This window comes from Aegilops tauschii, chromosome 3 (assembly GCF_002575655.3).
Source record: "Aegilops tauschii subsp. strangulata cultivar AL8/78 chromosome 3, Aet v6.0, whole genome shotgun sequence".
NCBI classification, from domain to species: domain Eukaryota; kingdom Viridiplantae; phylum Streptophyta; class Magnoliopsida; order Poales; family Poaceae; genus Aegilops; species Aegilops tauschii.
Genome location: NC_053037.3, coordinates 110291951 through 110309921, shown reverse-complemented (window position 1 = coordinate 110309921; position 17971 = coordinate 110291951). Strand labels below are relative to the sequence as shown.

General features: G+C 43.9%; 1 protein-coding gene across 1 annotated transcript; it reads right to left on the bottom strand.

Annotated features, from left to right (window-relative positions):
- Window positions 1-12541: 12541 nt before the first annotated feature.
- Window positions 12542-17502, bottom strand: LOC109755232 (cytokinin dehydrogenase 2-like). The gene is made up of 3 exons (XM_020314130.3): window positions 16840-17502; window positions 16313-16755; window positions 12542-13326 (listed from the first exon to the last, which is right to left on the bottom strand). Exons 1-3 carry the CDS (start codon window positions 17489-17491, stop codon window positions 12739-12741), a joined length of 1683 nt encoding a protein of 560 aa, XP_020169719.1. The 5' UTR covers window positions 17492-17502; the 3' UTR covers window positions 12542-12738.
- Between the last annotated feature and the right edge of the window lie 469 nt (window positions 17503-17971).

Below are 17971 nucleotides of genomic sequence, written 5' to 3'. Positions count from 1 at the left end.
CTAGACATCTTAAGCAACTCAAGGATCCTAGACATCCTAGCGCCCTGCACCGCCTCCCGCTCCGACTCGGGACGGAGTCCCAAGCCGCGCCACCGCCGTGTCCCGCCCGGACTCCGCCGCAGCCATCCCCTCCCCCAAGCCACCCGCACCCCCCTCTTTATAAGCGCCGTCGGCCGCCGCCTCTACCCACATCGCCAGCCCCGCCACCAGCGCCGCCGCATAGCCGCCGCCCTGCGCTGCATGCCGCTGCCAAGCGCCGCCGCCGCTGCTGCCGCCCGACGCAGCTGCCGCACCCACCGCGTCGTCGCCTCGCCTCGCCTCACCGCTGTTGACCCGCGCCGCCACCGCTGCCATTCGGATCCCGCCCGCCGCTGCCGGTTTTCGCCGTGAACCGGTAAAAAAACAACAAAAAGCCGCTACCTTTTAAAAAAAAACCTTGATCGATTTTCTCGGTTTAGATCTATTTAGTTTCTGAAACAAACGAATTCATTCGTTAGTCTTTGTTAGCGGACGTTCCTCCGATAGATTTTTCTTTTTCTGTTTTATTTTCGCCAGGGACCTATCCGCGATTATTTTTATCACAGATTAGCCCCTGATATTCAAACCCTCGCAACTTTTTAACAGTTCGTCCGAATCCTGTGAAACCAACGCCTAAATCTTCGTCTCAATCCCCTCTTTCCAGTTAATCAACTTGAACAAGGTTTTGATAATTTAAAATTTGGTTTCAGGCAGATTTGAATTCGAACTTCTGTTGACCATAGTTTCAGTTCCGTAGCTCCGATTTGGTTGATTCTTTTCGCTAGTCGAAGCTCTTTAGTTGAATTTTCAGATTTGATCTTCTTATCTGAGTTTTACCTGTGCATCTATTCTTGAGTGATTATGTATGATATTGTTTGTTTGCGATAGAATTCCCGGAGTGCGAAGCGTGCTACTACGAGTCTCTAGGGTTTGCAGATCGTCAACAAGGCAAGTAACACATTGATCATACTTCTTTATTACCCATTTTTTATGCATTAGTTACAAACCTCAAACACTGCATGATTAGGATGTGTTTAACTTGTGGGTATTGGGAAGTAGATGATGAGGTAGAACCTATTGCCCCTTTAATTCAAACCCTAGGAGTTACTTCTGCGTTATGCTTATACTGCTATGCTATGCTCGTAGACGTGGATTGGTTGAGTGATTCATGACAGATGTGAGATCATTATGAGCTAAGGGTTTATTTAAGGTGGCTACTTTAATACACATCTGGGTGGATTGTTTGTGGGCACCTGGGGAATCCAGTGTTGTCCAAGGAGATCCCGGGGCATCCGTGTGATCATCCTATGGTTCGCCACCCAGGCTCAAAGGGATCATAAGATTATTCATGCTAGAAACTTCCGTGTGCATCCACAAGCCATTATGGGCTCTGGCATAGTTGAGTATGTTGTGAGACCTCTTTCTATGGTAAACTAGCAGATGTAGGGGATGTAGGTGGTACGGTTTACCCGAGTTAATGCTTCTGAAAGACTGTGTCTCGGTCATCCATTTCTCACACCATGTAGTGCGAGAAATCAACGGAGGAGATCGAGTCTTGTGGGGAAAAGTGTTCAAACCTCTGCAGAGTGTACAAACTAATCATGGTTAGCCGTGTCCCCGGTTATGGACATCTTGAGTATCTGGTTCTTGAATTATTATGTTGATCTCATCACTCTAAATTAATTTATTGGGTTATTAATACTGTTTAATTGGGATTGAGCTGGGGTTACCATTCTCGATGTTTATCAACTACCATGATAGTTAAACAAAATATATTCCTTTGTTGTAGGGAAAAATTGGCTTTTCGCAAAAACTTGTTAACCGTAGAGCTCCATCAGCCATATTTGCATGTAGTGATAGCATTTATTTGTTCATTGCTCTACTGTGTTATTTTGCCAGCATATTCCATGTGCTGACCCGTTTCGGGCTGCAACATATCATGTTGCAGACTTTTTAGACGAAGAGTAAGGTGCGCTAGGTCGTTGTCGTGCACGCAGCTATGCCGTTGGAGTTGATGGACTCATTTACTTTTGATGCTTCCGTAGTTATCTTATTTAGATGGCCTTAAGCCATATTATTGTAATAAGTTCTCTTTAGAGACATTCGATGTAATAAGTGTGTGATTGCACTCTGTTATAAATCCTTCAAGTACTGTGTGTGTCAGCATTACCGATCCAGGGTGACACTTATGCACAGAGATTTGACCGTTTGAGGTCGGATTGCTACAAGCTTAGTACATCGTCGGTCGGATTTACACCATTTTGTTTCAGAAAACTTTAGAAAACGGGATGAAGACATATGAAAATTTCTTGCGATCGAGAGAACAGAAATTGGCCATCTCCAGGATGGAGGCACGGGCCCATTTGGTGTCATTTGTCGTCGAACCCACCATATGTACCAACTTCCAATGCAAAGAGCTTGCTTAAAATTGACACTAACATATTGATCTAGTGCCTGGTGCCAGTTCCTGTTTGTTGCATGTTTTTTGTTTCGCAGAATATCCATATCAAACGAAGTCCAAATGCGATAAAAATTTATGGAGAATTATTTTGGAATATATGTGATTTTTGGGAAGTGGAATCAACGCAAACAGAGGCCCACGGCCTCCACTACCCACTAAGGCACGCCTCCCCCCTGGCGCGCAGTGGGGCCTTGTGGGCACCCTGTAAGTCGGTTGGGGCTCTTCTTCGGGTGCGAGAAAGATGATTTATGGAAAAAATCGTGTAAAAATTTCAACACAATCGGAGTTATGGATCTCCGGGAATTTAAGAAACGGTGAAGGGCCAGAAAATAGGAACTCGAAATAGAAGAAAACAGAGAGGGAGATCCAATCTCGGAGGGGCTCCTGCCCCTCCGCTGCCATGGAGGCCATGGACCAGAGGGAGAACTCTCGTCAAATCTAGGGGGGAGGCCAAGGAGGAAGAAGAAGAAGGATGGGGGCTCTTTCCCCCTCTCTCTCCCAGTGGCGCGGGAGCGCCGCCGAGGCAATCATCGTGACGGTGATCTACTTCAACAATCTTGCTATCGTCAACACGAACTTTCTCCCCATCTGTGCAGCAGTGTAACCTCTCTATTCCTGCTTCAATTCTCTACTTAAACATGGTGCTCAACACTATATATTATATCCAATGATATGTGGTTATCCTATGATATTTGAGTAGATTTGTTTTGTCTTATGGGTTGATTGATGATCATGGTTGGTTTGAGTTGTATATTTTATTTTGGTATTTTCCTATGGTGCCCTCTGTGTCGTGCAAATGTGAGGAATCCCCGATGTAGGGTGTTGCAATACGTTCATGGTTCGCTTATGGTGGGTGGCGTGAGTGACAAAAGCACAGACCCGAGTAAGTGGCTTGTTGCGTATGGGAGTAAAGAGGACTTGATACTTAATGCTATGGTTGGGTTCTACCTTAATGATCTTTAGTAATTGCGGGTGTTTGCTACAGTTCCAATCATAAGTGCATATGCTCCAAGTACTGAAAGTATGTTAGCTCATGCCTCTCCTCATATAAAATTGCAATAATGATCACCGGTCTAGTTATCGATCACCTAGGGACAAATGAATTTCTTGTGTGACAAAAGCTATCTACTTTTATTATCTTGCAAAGTACTTATAGTTTATTCTTGCAAAGTAGTTCTAGCATCACACCTACAAAATAGTTTCATACTTGTTCTAGGTAAAGCAAAGGTTAACTGTGTGTAGAGTTGTATCGGTGGTCGATAGAACTTGAGGGAATATTTGTTCTACCTTTAGCTCCTCGTTGGGTTTGACACTCTTATTTATCGAAAAAGGCTACAAACAATCTCCTATACTTATGGGTTATAAAGACCTTTTTCCTGGCGCCGTTGCGGGGGAGCAATAGCGTGGGGTGAATATTCTCGTGTGTCCTTGTTTGCCTTATCACTAAGTAGTTTTTATTTTCTATTCTAAGCTGTTTTATATCTTTCGTTATGGATATGGAACGCGAAATACCAAAAGAATTAGTTGTACTTACTCCTCATGGAGACGGGGAACCTCCTAAAACCATCGATGCCCATTATGTGAAAAATATTAAACACTACTTTGATAATCCTGAGAAAACCCATTCAGCTTGATAATGGGAGTAACGTTGGATCAATGTGAATACTTTAGGGATTATCGTTGACTCAAAATGGAAAACTGTTATGGGATCAAATTCATATGTTGCGTTGGTATGCTCGAGATCTATGCTTGAGATATGATTATACTTTTTTCTCTATGATAAGGCTCCACACCTTCCCTTTTCATGCAAATTTAACGATAATCAAACCTTGGCTTCTTATGCTAATGGTAGATATCATTACTTTGTTGCTTTTAAGGGTGCTTATGAAATTGAATCTTTTTATTTGAAAAGTATGAAGATTATGATGATGGTGTTTATAGACCTGAAAATTTTGCTATACTTAAATATTGCTATGAGAATTATAATTACAATTCTGATATTGATGTATTTCTTGAGAAAGTCTCCACTGTCCAATAATAGACTAATATTTTGCAGTAAACTATGGAAGAATAAATTGATGAAATTGTGAGCTCATTAGATGAAAAAGATGAGGAGAAGAGCGCAGAACAAAAGGAGGAAGAGCAGATTAGCTACCCGTTCCCACCTTCTAATGAGAGTAAATCTTCAACTTATACATTGTTTAATTTCCCTTCGTTCTTACCGAAGGATGAATGCTATGATAATTGCTATGATCCCATTGATTCTTTTTAAATATCCCTTTTTGATGAACTTGATGCTTGCTATGCTTGTGGCCAAGATGCCAATATGAATGATACTTATGGAGATGAACTTGCTATAGTTCCTTATGTTAAACATGAAATTGTTGATATTGCACCCACACATGATAGTCCTATTATCTTTTGAATTCTCCCAACTACACTATATAGGAGAAGTTTGCACTGATTAAGGATTACATTGATGGGTTGCCTTCTACATTTGCACATGACGATGTGATGAATACAATATGCATGTGCTTGATGCTCCTACTTGCAATTATTATGAGAGAGGAACTACATCTCCGCCTCTCTATGTTTCCAACACAATAAAATTGCAAGAAACTGCTTATACTATGCATTGGCCTTTACTTGGTGTGCATGAATTGTTCTTTTTTGACATGCCGATGCATAGGAAGAGAGTTAGACTTTGTCATTGCATGATATATGTTGCTTTGTGCTCACTACTAAATTACAAATCATTACTAATTAAAATTGGCTTTGATATACCTTGGGATCCGGGTGAATCGATTACTTGAGCACTTTATGCCTAGCTCAATGGCTTTAAAGAAAGCGCTGCCAGGGAGACAGCCCGGAAGTTTTAGAGAGTCATTTTATTCTGTTGTGTGCTTTTATGAAGTTTAAAACAAGAAAATATAGAGGGAAACTTAAAACTTTTCAAAAAAGAAAAGTGAAAGTAAAAAAGACGAGCACCGTTGAAGTGGGGGAGCTCCTTGAACTTTGTTCATGCCCATGGAAAGTTTGCAAATCTTGAATTACAGAAAATTTCAACAAAAATAATTATCCCCTAGTACAAATCCATTGTATTATAAAAATAATGTGCCAAGATTTTTCTTTAGGATGATTAGATCGCTTGTAGGTATGTGCGGTGTAAAAATAGAAATTTGGCTGTAGTGCATGAATTTTCATTTTTTTTTAGTACAACATCAAAAATTTCTGAAGATTTTACATAGTAATGCTATGATTTTTTGTATTTTGTCCTAATTTTTCAGAGTGTTTAGAGTTACAGAAGTATGGTCAACGTTCAGATTGCTACAGACTGTCCTGTTTTTGACAGATTATGTTCTTGATGCATTGTTTTGCTCGTTTTGATGAAACTATCGTTTATATCGGTGGTATAAGCCATGGATAAGTTATAATAAAGTAGCTATAGTGCTAAAACAAAATGTGAATGGGTTTGCAACAGTACTTAAAGTAGTAATTTCTATTATTATACTAACAGATCTTACCGAGTTTTCTGTTAAGTTTTGTGTGGATGAAGTGTTCGAAGATCGAGGAGGTCTCGATATGAGGAGAAGGAGGAGAGGCAAGAGTTCAAGCTCGGGGATGCCCAAGGCACCCCAAGTAAATATTCAAGGAGACTCAAGCGTCTAAGCTTAGGGATGCCCAGAAAGGCATCCCATCTTTCTTTAACAAGTATCGGTATGTCTCGGTTTTTGTTTTGCTCAAGTGATATGTGTAAATCTTGGAGCGTCGTGAGTTTTTTTGAATAATGCACCATGCTGGTATGAGATAGTCCTTGATTGATTTATAGAATGCTCATTGCACTTCACTTATATCTTTTGAGTATGGGTTTATAGAATGCTTCATGTGCTTCACTTATATCGTTTGAAGTTTGGATTGCCTGTTTCTCTTCATATAGAAAATTGTTATTTGTAGAATGCTCTTTTGCTTCACTTATATTTATTAGAGTATGGTCTTTTGTAGAAAGAATTAAACTCTCATGATTCACTTATATCTATTTAGAGAGTCAACATGAATTGGTCATTCACATGGTTAGTCATAAAATCCTACATAAACTTGTGGATCACTGAATATGGTATGTTTGATTCCTTGCAATAGTTTTGCAATATAGAGATGTAATATGTGGGAAGTACTAGTAAATGGTTGTGGTTAGTAAGAATATTGGTGTTAAGGTTTGTGATTCCCGAGGCATGCACGTATAGTCTCTCGTTATGCTATGAAATTGGAGAATGATTTATTATTGATTGTCTTCCTTATGAGTGGCAGTCGGGGACGAGCGATGGTCTTTTCATACCAATCTATCCCCCTAGGGGCTTACGTAGTAGTACTTTACTTCGAGGGCTAATAAATTTTTGCAATAAGTATGTGAGTTCTTTATGACTAATGTGAGTCAATAGATTATACGCACTCTCACCTTTCCGCAATTTCATAGCCTCTACGGTACCGTGCATTGCCCTTTCTCACCTCAAGAGGTGGTGCAAACTTCACCGGTGCATCCAAATGTCGTGATATGATACACTCTATTACACATAAGCCTTATTATATCTTCCTCAAAATAGCCACCATACCTACCTATTATGGCATTTCCATAGTCATTCCAAGATATATTGCCATGCAACTTCCATCGCCTCCGTTTTGATGACTTGAGCATTCATTGTCATATTGCTTTGCATGATCGTAAGATAGCTAACATGATATTTCCATGGCTTGTCCGTTTTTTGATATCTCTGCTATGCTAGATCATTGCACATCCTGGTACACTGCTAGAGGTATTCATATAGAGTCATACTTTGTTCTAGGTATCGAGTTGTAATATTGGGTTGTAAGTAAATAGAAGTGTGGTGATCATCATTATTCATTATTAGAGCATGTCCCAGTGAGGAAAGGATGATGGAGACTATGATTCCCCCACAAGTCGGGACAAGACTCCAGACAAAAAGCAAAAAAAAGAGAGGAAAAAGTGAGGCCAAAAAGGGCCCAAGAAAAAAAGAAGAGAAAAAGAGAGAAGGGGCATGTAAATTCCACACGTGTGCTTCAGAGTAGCACCATTTTTTCATGTAGAGAGTCTCATATGTTGTCACTTTCATATATTAGTGGAAATTTTTCATTATAGAGTTAAGTGAACACCCACTTAGTTTTCGGTTTGAGCTTTCATACACTTATAGCTCTTAGTGCATCCATTGCATGGCAATCCCTACTTCTCGCATTGATATCAATTGATGGGCATCCCCATAGCCCGTTGATTAGCCGCGTCGATGTGAGACTTTCTTACTTTTTTGTCTTCTCTATGTTTACCCCTATCATCATGCTCTATTCCACCCATAGTGCTATATCCATAGCTTGCGCTCATGTATTGCATGGGGGTTAAAAAACTGAAGCGCGTTAAAAAGTATGAACCAATTGCTCGACTTGTCAACGAGGTTGTGCATGATAAATACTTTGTGTTAAGAAGATGGAGCATGACAAGACTATATGATTTTGTACGGATAGCGTTCTTTAGCATTGATATTTTGAAAGAAATGATTGTTTGTTGGGATGCCTGAGTATTAATGTCTTTATGTCAAATTGTAGACTATTGCTTTGAATCACTCATGTTTTAATATTCATGCCATGATTAGATTATATGATCAAGATTATGCTAGGTAGCATTCCACATTAAAAATTATCTTTTTTATCATTTACCTACTCGAGGATAAGCAGGAATTAAGCTTGGGTATGCTGATACGTCTCCGTCATATCTATAATTTTTTTATTGTTCCATGCCAATATTATACAACTTCTACACATTTTTTGCAACAATTTATATGATTTATTAGACTAACATATTGATCCAGTGCCCAGTGCCAGTTCCTATTTGTTGCATGTTTTTTGTCTCGCAGAATATCCATATCAAACGAAGTCCAAACGCGATAAAAATTTACGGAGAATTATTTTGAGATATATGTGATTTTTGGGAGGTGAAATCAACGCAAACGGAGGCCCACGGCCTCCACTACCCACCAGGGCGCGTCTGATCCCCCTGGCACGCGGTGGTGCCTTGTGGGCACCCCATAAGTCGGTTGGGGCTCTTCTTCGGGCGCAAGAAAGATAATTCATGGGGAAAATCGTAGAAATTTCAGTGCAATCGGAGTTACGGATCTCCGGGAATTTAAGAAACAGTGAAGGGCCAGAAAACAGGAACGCGGAACAGAAGAGAACAAAGAGGGAGATCCAATCTCGGAGGGGCTCCTTCCCCTTCGCCGCCATTGAGGCCATGGACCAGAGGGGGAACTCTCCTTAGGGGGAGGCCAAGGAAGAAGAAGAAGGAGTAGGGGGCTCTCTCCCCCTCTCTCCCGGTGGCGCCGGAGCGTCGCCGGGGCAATCATCGTGACGACGATCTACATCAACAATCTTGCTACCGCCGACACCAACTTTCTCTGCAGCGGTGTAACCTCTCTATTCCCGCTGCAATTATATACTTAAACATGGTGCTCAACACTATATATTATTGTCCAATGATATGTGGTTATCCTATGATGTTTGAATAGATCTGTTGTGTCCTATGGGTTGATTGATGATCATGGTTGGTTTGAGTTGTATATTTTATTTGGGCGTTGTCCTATGGTGCCTCTGTGTCGCGCAAACGTGAGGGATCCCTGCTGTAGGGTGTTGCAATACGCTCATAATTCGCTTATGATGGGTGGAGTGAGTGACAGAAGCACAGACACGAGTAAGTGGGTTGTTGCGTATGGGAGTAAAGAGGACTTGATACTTAATGCTATGGTTGGGTTTTATCTTAATAATCTTTAGTAGTTGCAGATGCTTGCTAGAGTTCCAATCATAAGTGCATATCCAAGTACGGAAAGTATGTTAGCTCATGCCTCTCCCTCATATAAAATTGCAATAATGATCACCAGTCTAGTTATCGATCACCTAGGGACAAATGACTTTCTTGTGTGACAAAAGCTATCTACTTTTATTATCTTGCAAAGTACTCGTAGTTTTATTCTTGCAAAGTAGTTCTAGCATCACACCTACAAAATAGTTTCATACTTGTTCTAGGTAAAGAAAAGGTTAAGTGTGCGTAGAGTTGTATTGGTGGTCGATAGAACTTGAGGGAATATTTGTTCTACCTTTAGCTCCTCGTTGGGTTCGACACTCTTATTTATCGAAAAAGACTACAAACGACCCCCTATACTTGTGGGTTATCAACCATCGACTTACAAATATGACAACCTTTTTTTCTCCAACTTGAAGTCAATTAATGGCAACTTGGCCCGACTCTTTTTCTTGTCCCAATGGCAAGTCCACCATCGACATGCAACTGGGCCTTGGTCCCTTTTTTTTTGCCTATTTCATCCTTGACTCGCAATTGGATTCGATTTGTTTTACGCCTCAGTTGCAAGTTTACCATCGACTCGCAACTATGGATTTGTTTTGCCTTTTACCGATGGGTTTGCTTCACAAGCAAAGGAACCCTGCGAGACTTTTTTTTTTGCAAAAAGGCCTAGATCTATAGGTGCCATTGTTGTGTGTCTTGTTTTGTGCAACAACAAACGACATGAAACACATAAAAAGGCATAAATCTGGTGCTGAATTGTCTTTTTAGACACCGCCGAACTGTTTTCTATGTTTGTGCTAAAAGAAAAATGGACACACACTGATATAGCCCATGAGAGATTAGCAACAGCCACAAGGCCCAAAAATAACAAGGGCTGGGTGATGGGGGAAGGTGTCGATGGAAGAAGATCGTACTGAGTTGGTCCACTGGAGAAAAGAAATTATTAAAGAAAAAGAACAAGTGGGGGAGGTGGGCATAAACAGATAATGAAGTCAATTTAGATGTGATATAGATGAGCCCTAGACACACATTTATGTTAATTAATTGCGCCAGCTTGAATACGTACAATTCGTTCGACACGTGCATGGTTAATTAGGAACCTTTCACATACGGAATAAAACGAGTTCCCTTGTGTACTTAGGGCATCTTCAAGGCGGACCCGCAAACTGCCCACATCCGTACGGACCGCGCTGTCCGGACTGCCGAAGCCATCCAACATGGACCTGTATCGGTCCGTAGGGCGGTCCGGACGTGTTTTCTCCCACAAACCGAAGACAAACGTGGAGGAGCTTTGCGGGATTCCAAACACCTAGGACTCCGACACTCCCGGCCCACCCAAAAACCTGCCTGGACCCCACGCCCCCATCCTCCCCATTTTCTCTTCTTCCTTCTTTCTCTCTTACCTTCGCCGTCGCTCCATCACCCTGGCCCCAATGCCACACCCTGCCGGAACTCTACATCTCCGTCACCTCCAACACTCCAAAAAGGCTCCACCCTGCTTCTCCACCGTCGCCATTCAACCCCTGTCCTCTGACCGCGACGCCAGGTACCATCCGCTACTGCTATACTCACCATGTCGACAACTGTTCGATGAATCGCCGAAGCTAAAAAAATCCTTTCTTCTTCCTAGCAATGGATTCCGGTTTGGAGTAGATATACGAGTGGTATGTTGAGTCGTCCGACGACTCGTCGGGCGAGGAGGAGTACTATGATGAGACAGCGATGATGCATGCGGTCCTCGAAGACACGGAACGTATGGAGGAGCATGTTCTCAATTTCAAGGGCTCGATCAAGGGTCATCGAGTGCTCAACTGCAACAGGGCACGCGACCATTTGACACTGATAGCCGACTACTTTGCCCCCGATGCACTCTTCGCTGACCATTTTCGCCGACATTTTCAGATGCGCAAGACTGTCTTCGGTCATTTGCATCATGGTTTTCGGTCCTATGATGACTACTTCATCCCGAAGAAGGACGCCATGGGAACGATTGGGTTCTCTGTACCAGAAGTGCACGACCGCACTCTAGATGCTTGCATATGGCACGGTCATTGATTCGTGGGATGAGTACCTATGGATGTCTGAGAGCACATGCGGAGATGCGATGGTCAGGTTTGCAACTGTCGTGGTCGAGGTGTTAAGATCTTAGTACCTGAGAGAACCAACGATGCCAGACACCGAGAGGCTCTTGGCAATCTCAGAAGCAAGAGGGTGGCCAGGTTTGCTTGGCTCTCTTGACTGCATGCATTGAAAATTGAAGAACTGCGTGAAGGCTTTACAAGGGCAATCTCAGGGTCATGTTAAGAAGCCCACCATAATTCGAAGTAGTTGCATCACAAGATCTTTGGATTTGGTATGCTTTCTTTGGCATGCCCGGGTCTCACAATGACATCAATGTGCTGCAGTGATCACCGTTGTTTGGGAGGCTGATTGAAGTTAAAGCTCCTTCGTGGCACTATACTGTCAATAGACATGAGTACAACATTGGATACTATCTGATTGACAATATCTATCCTCCGTGGGCTACCTTTATCAGCACCATCTCTAACCTAGTTGGCCAGAAAAGGCTCACTTTACCCAAAGACAAGAAGCAGCTAGAAAGGATGTCGAGGGGGCATTTGGAGTTCTGCAGGCCCGTTTTGCGGTTGTTCGTGGACCTGCTAAATAATGGGATCCGGAGACCTTGTGGGAGGTGATGACATCTTGTGTCATCATGCACAACATGATCGTCGAGGATGAGGGTAATGATGCTGTCGCAGCTCTAGAATTTAAAAACGTTGGGTGATCCTATCCAATTTCCAAACTAGAATCCGGCCATATTTGAAAAGTTTATTCAAATACATCAACAAATTCGGTATTGACCAACTCACGAGCAGCCGAAGGAAGATCTGACTGAGCATCAGTGGGCGGTTAAAGGGGAAAACAATTCTGGGATGTAATATTTGAACATTTTTAAATTTGAACTACTGTTGCATGTGGCTATTTGCACGTCTGTACCCTATGTATACGACTACTGATCGTGCGGACTTGAAAAGAATGAAGAAGGCCGGATGTATGCGGCTACGGTTGGATGGCGGCCTCCCGCATTCGTGTCCGCGGACTGGTTCCTCCTGTTCTCGGACTGATGCGGGAGAAAATTTGCGGGTCGCCGTTTGAGATGTCCTTATACTGTGGCAAAGGAAACTCCCTTTGTAGTTCATATGTTTATATGCTTCATTATGCAGACTATCTTACATTCATGTTTGATCACAAACTCCTCCCATGAAATATCATCAGCAAAATTAGTAATAGACCAGCATCTAACATGATGTAAACTCAAACCATTTCCTCGAGAATGCGCATCTCTTGACGGGGCATACGGGGCCATGCAACTGGGCAAGCATGCATGAGTGCTTCGCGATCAAGCCAGCGGGGCCGTGAAAATTCTCTGACCACGGGAGAGGATCGCCTTGGGATCATACTTTCTCTTCCGCTCCATGAATCTGGCCCACTTGGCTGGACCAAAGTGCTTCTTCTGCCAACCGGTCTGGTCGGCGTAGTACGGTAGGTACTGCACGCACGATATCCCGGCCTCCTCGCAGAATCGTAAGATCTCCTCGTTCTGCTCCTCCAGGCGCCCAAGATCGCCATCGGACACGGCCGACCGGAGGATCCCAACTGTGTAAAACACCTCCTCCTCCTCCTCTGGGAACACCGCCGACGTCTCGCTGTCCCACCTGTTCCGGTTCATGGGGTAGAGGAGGACGGGGCCCATGGCACCGGTGGCGCCACGGCGGAGGATGTCGTGGAAAACACCGGCGGCGAAGTCGAGGACGCGGGAGCGCGGAAGGAAGAGGTTGAGCCAGGGGTGCGGCACGTCCCACAGGCCGACGGCGCGGAGCTTGAGCTCGCCGTCGCGCACACGGTCCAGGAACCCCACGTACGACACGTCCTGCACGGACGCGAAGCCCCGCGCGTACCGCAGCTCCCGCAGCAGTACCTCCAGCTTCTGCATGCATGCGCCAGTGACCAGTAAATAATTCTTCACGCTGAGAATTTGTACGCATGCATGCATGCAATACACGAACGACGTGCCAAAGCTGTCAGATATATGCAGTTTTCTACATTGGAAAATACCCTTGGCTCTTTGGTTGTATATATACACCTGGTATGGTTTTTTTTTTGTAATTTCAGGAAATTCTAAAACTTTTTGGGAATAAACTTGACCTTCTATTTTATTCGTATAAAAGTTTTTTTTTACAAAGGAAACATTCTGCTCAACTTCAACGAAAAAAATCTCATGGATAAAAAGTGTGAACAGTATCTTCTATATATTGTTGATTTTGTTTTTTTCACCAACAATACCATGGATTTTCTTTTTCTTGGCCAAACTTTTTATACGAATACAACTCAAGTTTATTTCAAAAAACATTTCAGATTTTTTGGCTTTTATGGTAATTACTAAAAAATTGCATGTAGGGTGTACATCCAGGAATCATACGTGTTGGTCCCTTTTACATTTCCCTTAACCGGCTGAAAAGTCTATATGTACGGAAACGCAAACCATGATCTGTTCTGCAAGAGATCAGGACAAAGAATTGTAGGACCAGACCGTGCAAATCATCAAAAGGTGATCGAGCGAGTTGGTACTTTTTTGACAAGTGGTGGCAGCCACTGTGTGACGTGTAGTATGCACGGAAGTACTCCTAGTGGCAGCCACTGTGTAACATCGCTTTCGAGCCAAAGCATGGCCGTCCCATCACATGCAGCGGATCTTGTTCGTGCCCTAGTCAGCTTACTTCCTAGGTGTACTGGCTAACATATACTCCCTCCGTTTCATAATACATGCCTTTCATTTATCAAAATATAGATACATCTAGACATGTTTTGGTATATAGATACATTCATTTTTGGACAAATGGAAGTCAAGTATTTTGAAACGGAGGGAGTACTAAGGCCCCGTTCGGCAATCCACTGGCTCCTAAGATCTGCGGAGCGGCTGTTTGCCCGCTCCAAAACTTTGAACTACAGCTCCGTCCGCTCCCGGAGCGGAGCCGTGGAGCAGAGTGATGCCGAACAGGCCCTAAAACTCCATTGAGTTGTTGTCGATCGATGCTCAAAAGCTCGCATATGTGTCGACATGGTTGCACTTAATTCTGGCAAAGGTATGGACCTTATATATGGCATACGGTAATATATATCCATGATCACTGACGAGTATAATTCATTCAGTCCCTAGTTACAACTGGTCATCATAGTGAGCCCTTTGGGTTAATTCAATGAAAAAACGAATATGCTTTCTAATTTTTCCAAAAGGAAACTAAAAGTGCCCAAAGCAGCAAACAAAAACCGTATTCATTAAACATTCTCCCAGGAGCATCAATTCATGAAACAAAATATGCAGTTTAAATTGCGCAACTATAGTTTTAGAAAGGGGAAGCTTTTGCACATATTATTTGTACCATGTAATCCTTTTTTTACAATTTGCACCACCGTATTCATTAACATTTTGGTGTCCATATATGGAAATTGGGGAGAAGGTACTTGTTAAAATAATAATTTCTTATCATAGGTTCTCAAAAAATATTTACTGGATAAGAATTTTATTTAATCGCACGGTTATCTTCCTACATAATTGGATCTCGTAGCCAACCATCATTATCCCACCACAATCCAGTTTAGCTTACACACACTCCCTCCGTTTCTAAATATAAGCATTTTTAGAGATTTCAATACGGACAACATACGGCTGTATATAGACACATCTTGAAGTGTAGATTCACTTATTTTGCTTCGTGTGTAGTCTATATGAAAATATCTAAAAATACTTATATTTAGGAACAGAGTGAGTGGAATTTATAGTTCCATTTGTATAAAATTGTACTAAACCAGCGACAATTAATATAGATCGAAAAGTTGTACTAAAGCAGAGACAATTTATATGGATTGGAGGGAGGAGGTGATTTGCAAAGTAGCAAAAAAATGTCCATGTATTTATTTTGTCTACTGAAAAAGAAGTTTGGTGTGCAACAGGGAGATGTGCATTCGAAGGGCAGTCAAAGGCTAGGCCAAGTACGTACGACGTTGATGCTGCACAGATTTGCACCGTTGGCTCTGCTATCACATGCATCGGATCGTATTCGTGCGCTAGCCAGGTTGGTACCTATTAACTAGGTGAGCAAAAAAAAACTAGGTGTAGTGGATAATACTCCATGGAATTGCTATTGAGCGATGCTCATACGTCGACATGGTTGCACTTAGTTTTGGCAGACGTATACTTGCTAGTTTTGTGAGAGGCTTATATACATATATATCACATAATGTATCTCCATGATAACTGATGAGACAGGATATGTTCCATCTACTCTCTAGTCATAATTGGTCATTATAGTGAGTCTTAGGATTAATTAATTAATTAATTCAATAATAAAATGAAAATTGTGAAAATCAAGATTTGGAAAGAAAAGGTTCGTGCATATAATTTGTACCACCTTAGTCTTGATCACGTGCAACTTAGCGGACCCGTAAAGTCATAACTAGAAATATTGTCTCATAATAGGTTGTCAGATTTTTTTCTGAATTTTATTTAATGGCGAATTATCTTCCAAGATATTTGGGCCCGACATCCAAGAATCATTTTTATAAGCTAAAGACTAGAAGTATGTTTGATAAACTCCACAGGTGATTTAAAATTTTCGTTGCCCGTGTTTTACGAAATTTAGAAAAGTGTGAAATAAGAAAAAGAAAATCATATGTCCATTTTTGTTAAGGAAAAATAGGTTCGGTGTGCGACAGTGAGATGTGCGTTCGAATGGCAGACAAAGGCTAGGCCAATTACGTACGACGTTGATGCTCCACAGATTTACACCGTTGGAGCCATGCATGCATGCATGCATCCACGTCAGAGGCGGCCAAAAGTCGCGACCCCATATGTAGCTTTACCAGCCGCTACACGACGCGCACTCGCACCGACAAAATAGGTCGTGGTTTATTACCTTATCAACGTCGGACTCGCCGCCGGCTGCGCCGCCGTAGTACAGCGCTCCCTCAAGGCAGTAGAGGACGCCGCCTGCCTCTTCCGCGAGCTTGGCGACGCGCGCCGCGACGTCGGGCTCCGAGAAGAAGGACGAAGACGATGACGAAGGCGACAGGGAGCGCCAGCTCCCGATTAGGCCCTTGTCCGCAAGGACCGTGCCCTCGACGTAGTCCATGAGCCCGGACACCGTGCCGCCACACTCGACGTCTATGAGGCGCTCCTGGTCGCCGGTGAGTGCGGCGGCTCCCGTGTACAGGAGGCGCACCCAGCGCGCCCTCGTCGGCGCTGGCACGAGCGGTATGCGCGCCCGCGTTATGACGCCGAACTGCCCCAGCCCGCCCAGCACGGCGTCGAACAGGTCGCCGTCCTTTTCCTTCGAACACGTCACCATCTCCCCAGATCCTATACATATTTACAAGAACTTAGGTGAACGAGTTGTGGTTACTTAATTAAATACGAAGCGTGTGCACGTACGCAGTCACGCACCGGTGATGACGTCGAGTTCTTGGACGTTGGATATCTGGGGTCCGTGGCGAAAGGCCTGGCCGCTGATGCCGGCGTTGGAGAGCGTGCCACCGACGGTGAGGTGGAGGTAGTCGGTCCACGAACGCGGCGTTAGGCCGTGCGCAAGCGCGGAGTGCAGCACGTCCACCCACAGCTGCTCGCCTCCGGCGTCTATGTATTGGCCTTCGACCGACACGGAGAGGCGGCCCGAAGTGGAGCCTCCACCGAGCTGTCCGAGCGACGGCATGTCAACGACGACGCCGCCGGGCGCGCCCGCCTGGCCACGGACGGAGTGGCCGCATCCCCGGGCGGACACCGGGAACGGTGACGGACGTGCGCACGAGGCGCGCAGCAGCGCGGCGATATCAGCAGGGCACGAGGGATAGAGCACAGCCGCCGGCGGCGGCGCGACCGACACGTTGCCAAAGTCGGCGGACGCGAGCGCCGTGGCCTCGGCGTCGTCGCGGATCAGCGCAGCGACGCCAAGGTCGCGGAGCTCGTCGGGGAAGGAGGAGGCCGGCATCCACACGTGCGCGTCGTCGTTAGCCCGTGCTGCTTGAACGGTCTTGAGGAGGCAGTTGAGCACGGAGAGAGCGGCCATGGTCATCTCTTGTGCTTTGTTTATGACGACCATGCGCGTCTTAATTAGCTTGAGTGATCGATCTATGGATCTCTGTGTTTTTGTGACTCCTCTCGTGCCGAGGGTCGGCTATAAATAACCGGCGCCGTGACCATAGCAAACGTAGGACTGCGATGCATCTCTATGGAGAATTGGAGAGGCTGCGAATGTGAGCCAGGCAGATAACTTAGCTAGCTATAGACAGTTTTTTTTTTTTAACTTAGCTAGCTATAGACGGCAGGACCGACGAAAGATTCTTGGTTGATTGACCCGTACGTACTGTACGATCATGGCATGGCATTACGTACGTACAGTGAATACGACAAAAGAACACGAGATACGTGTAGAGATCTTGCAGTCTATATGCTGAAAGAGTATAAACAGCTGCACCTAGCCAAGCGAGCTAGCAAGTTGCATGGGTAGTCGGTCGAGGATTATTCTTTCCTTTTGAAAGAAATCTCGCACGTAAAGGGGCCATGGCCCTCACTTTTATTT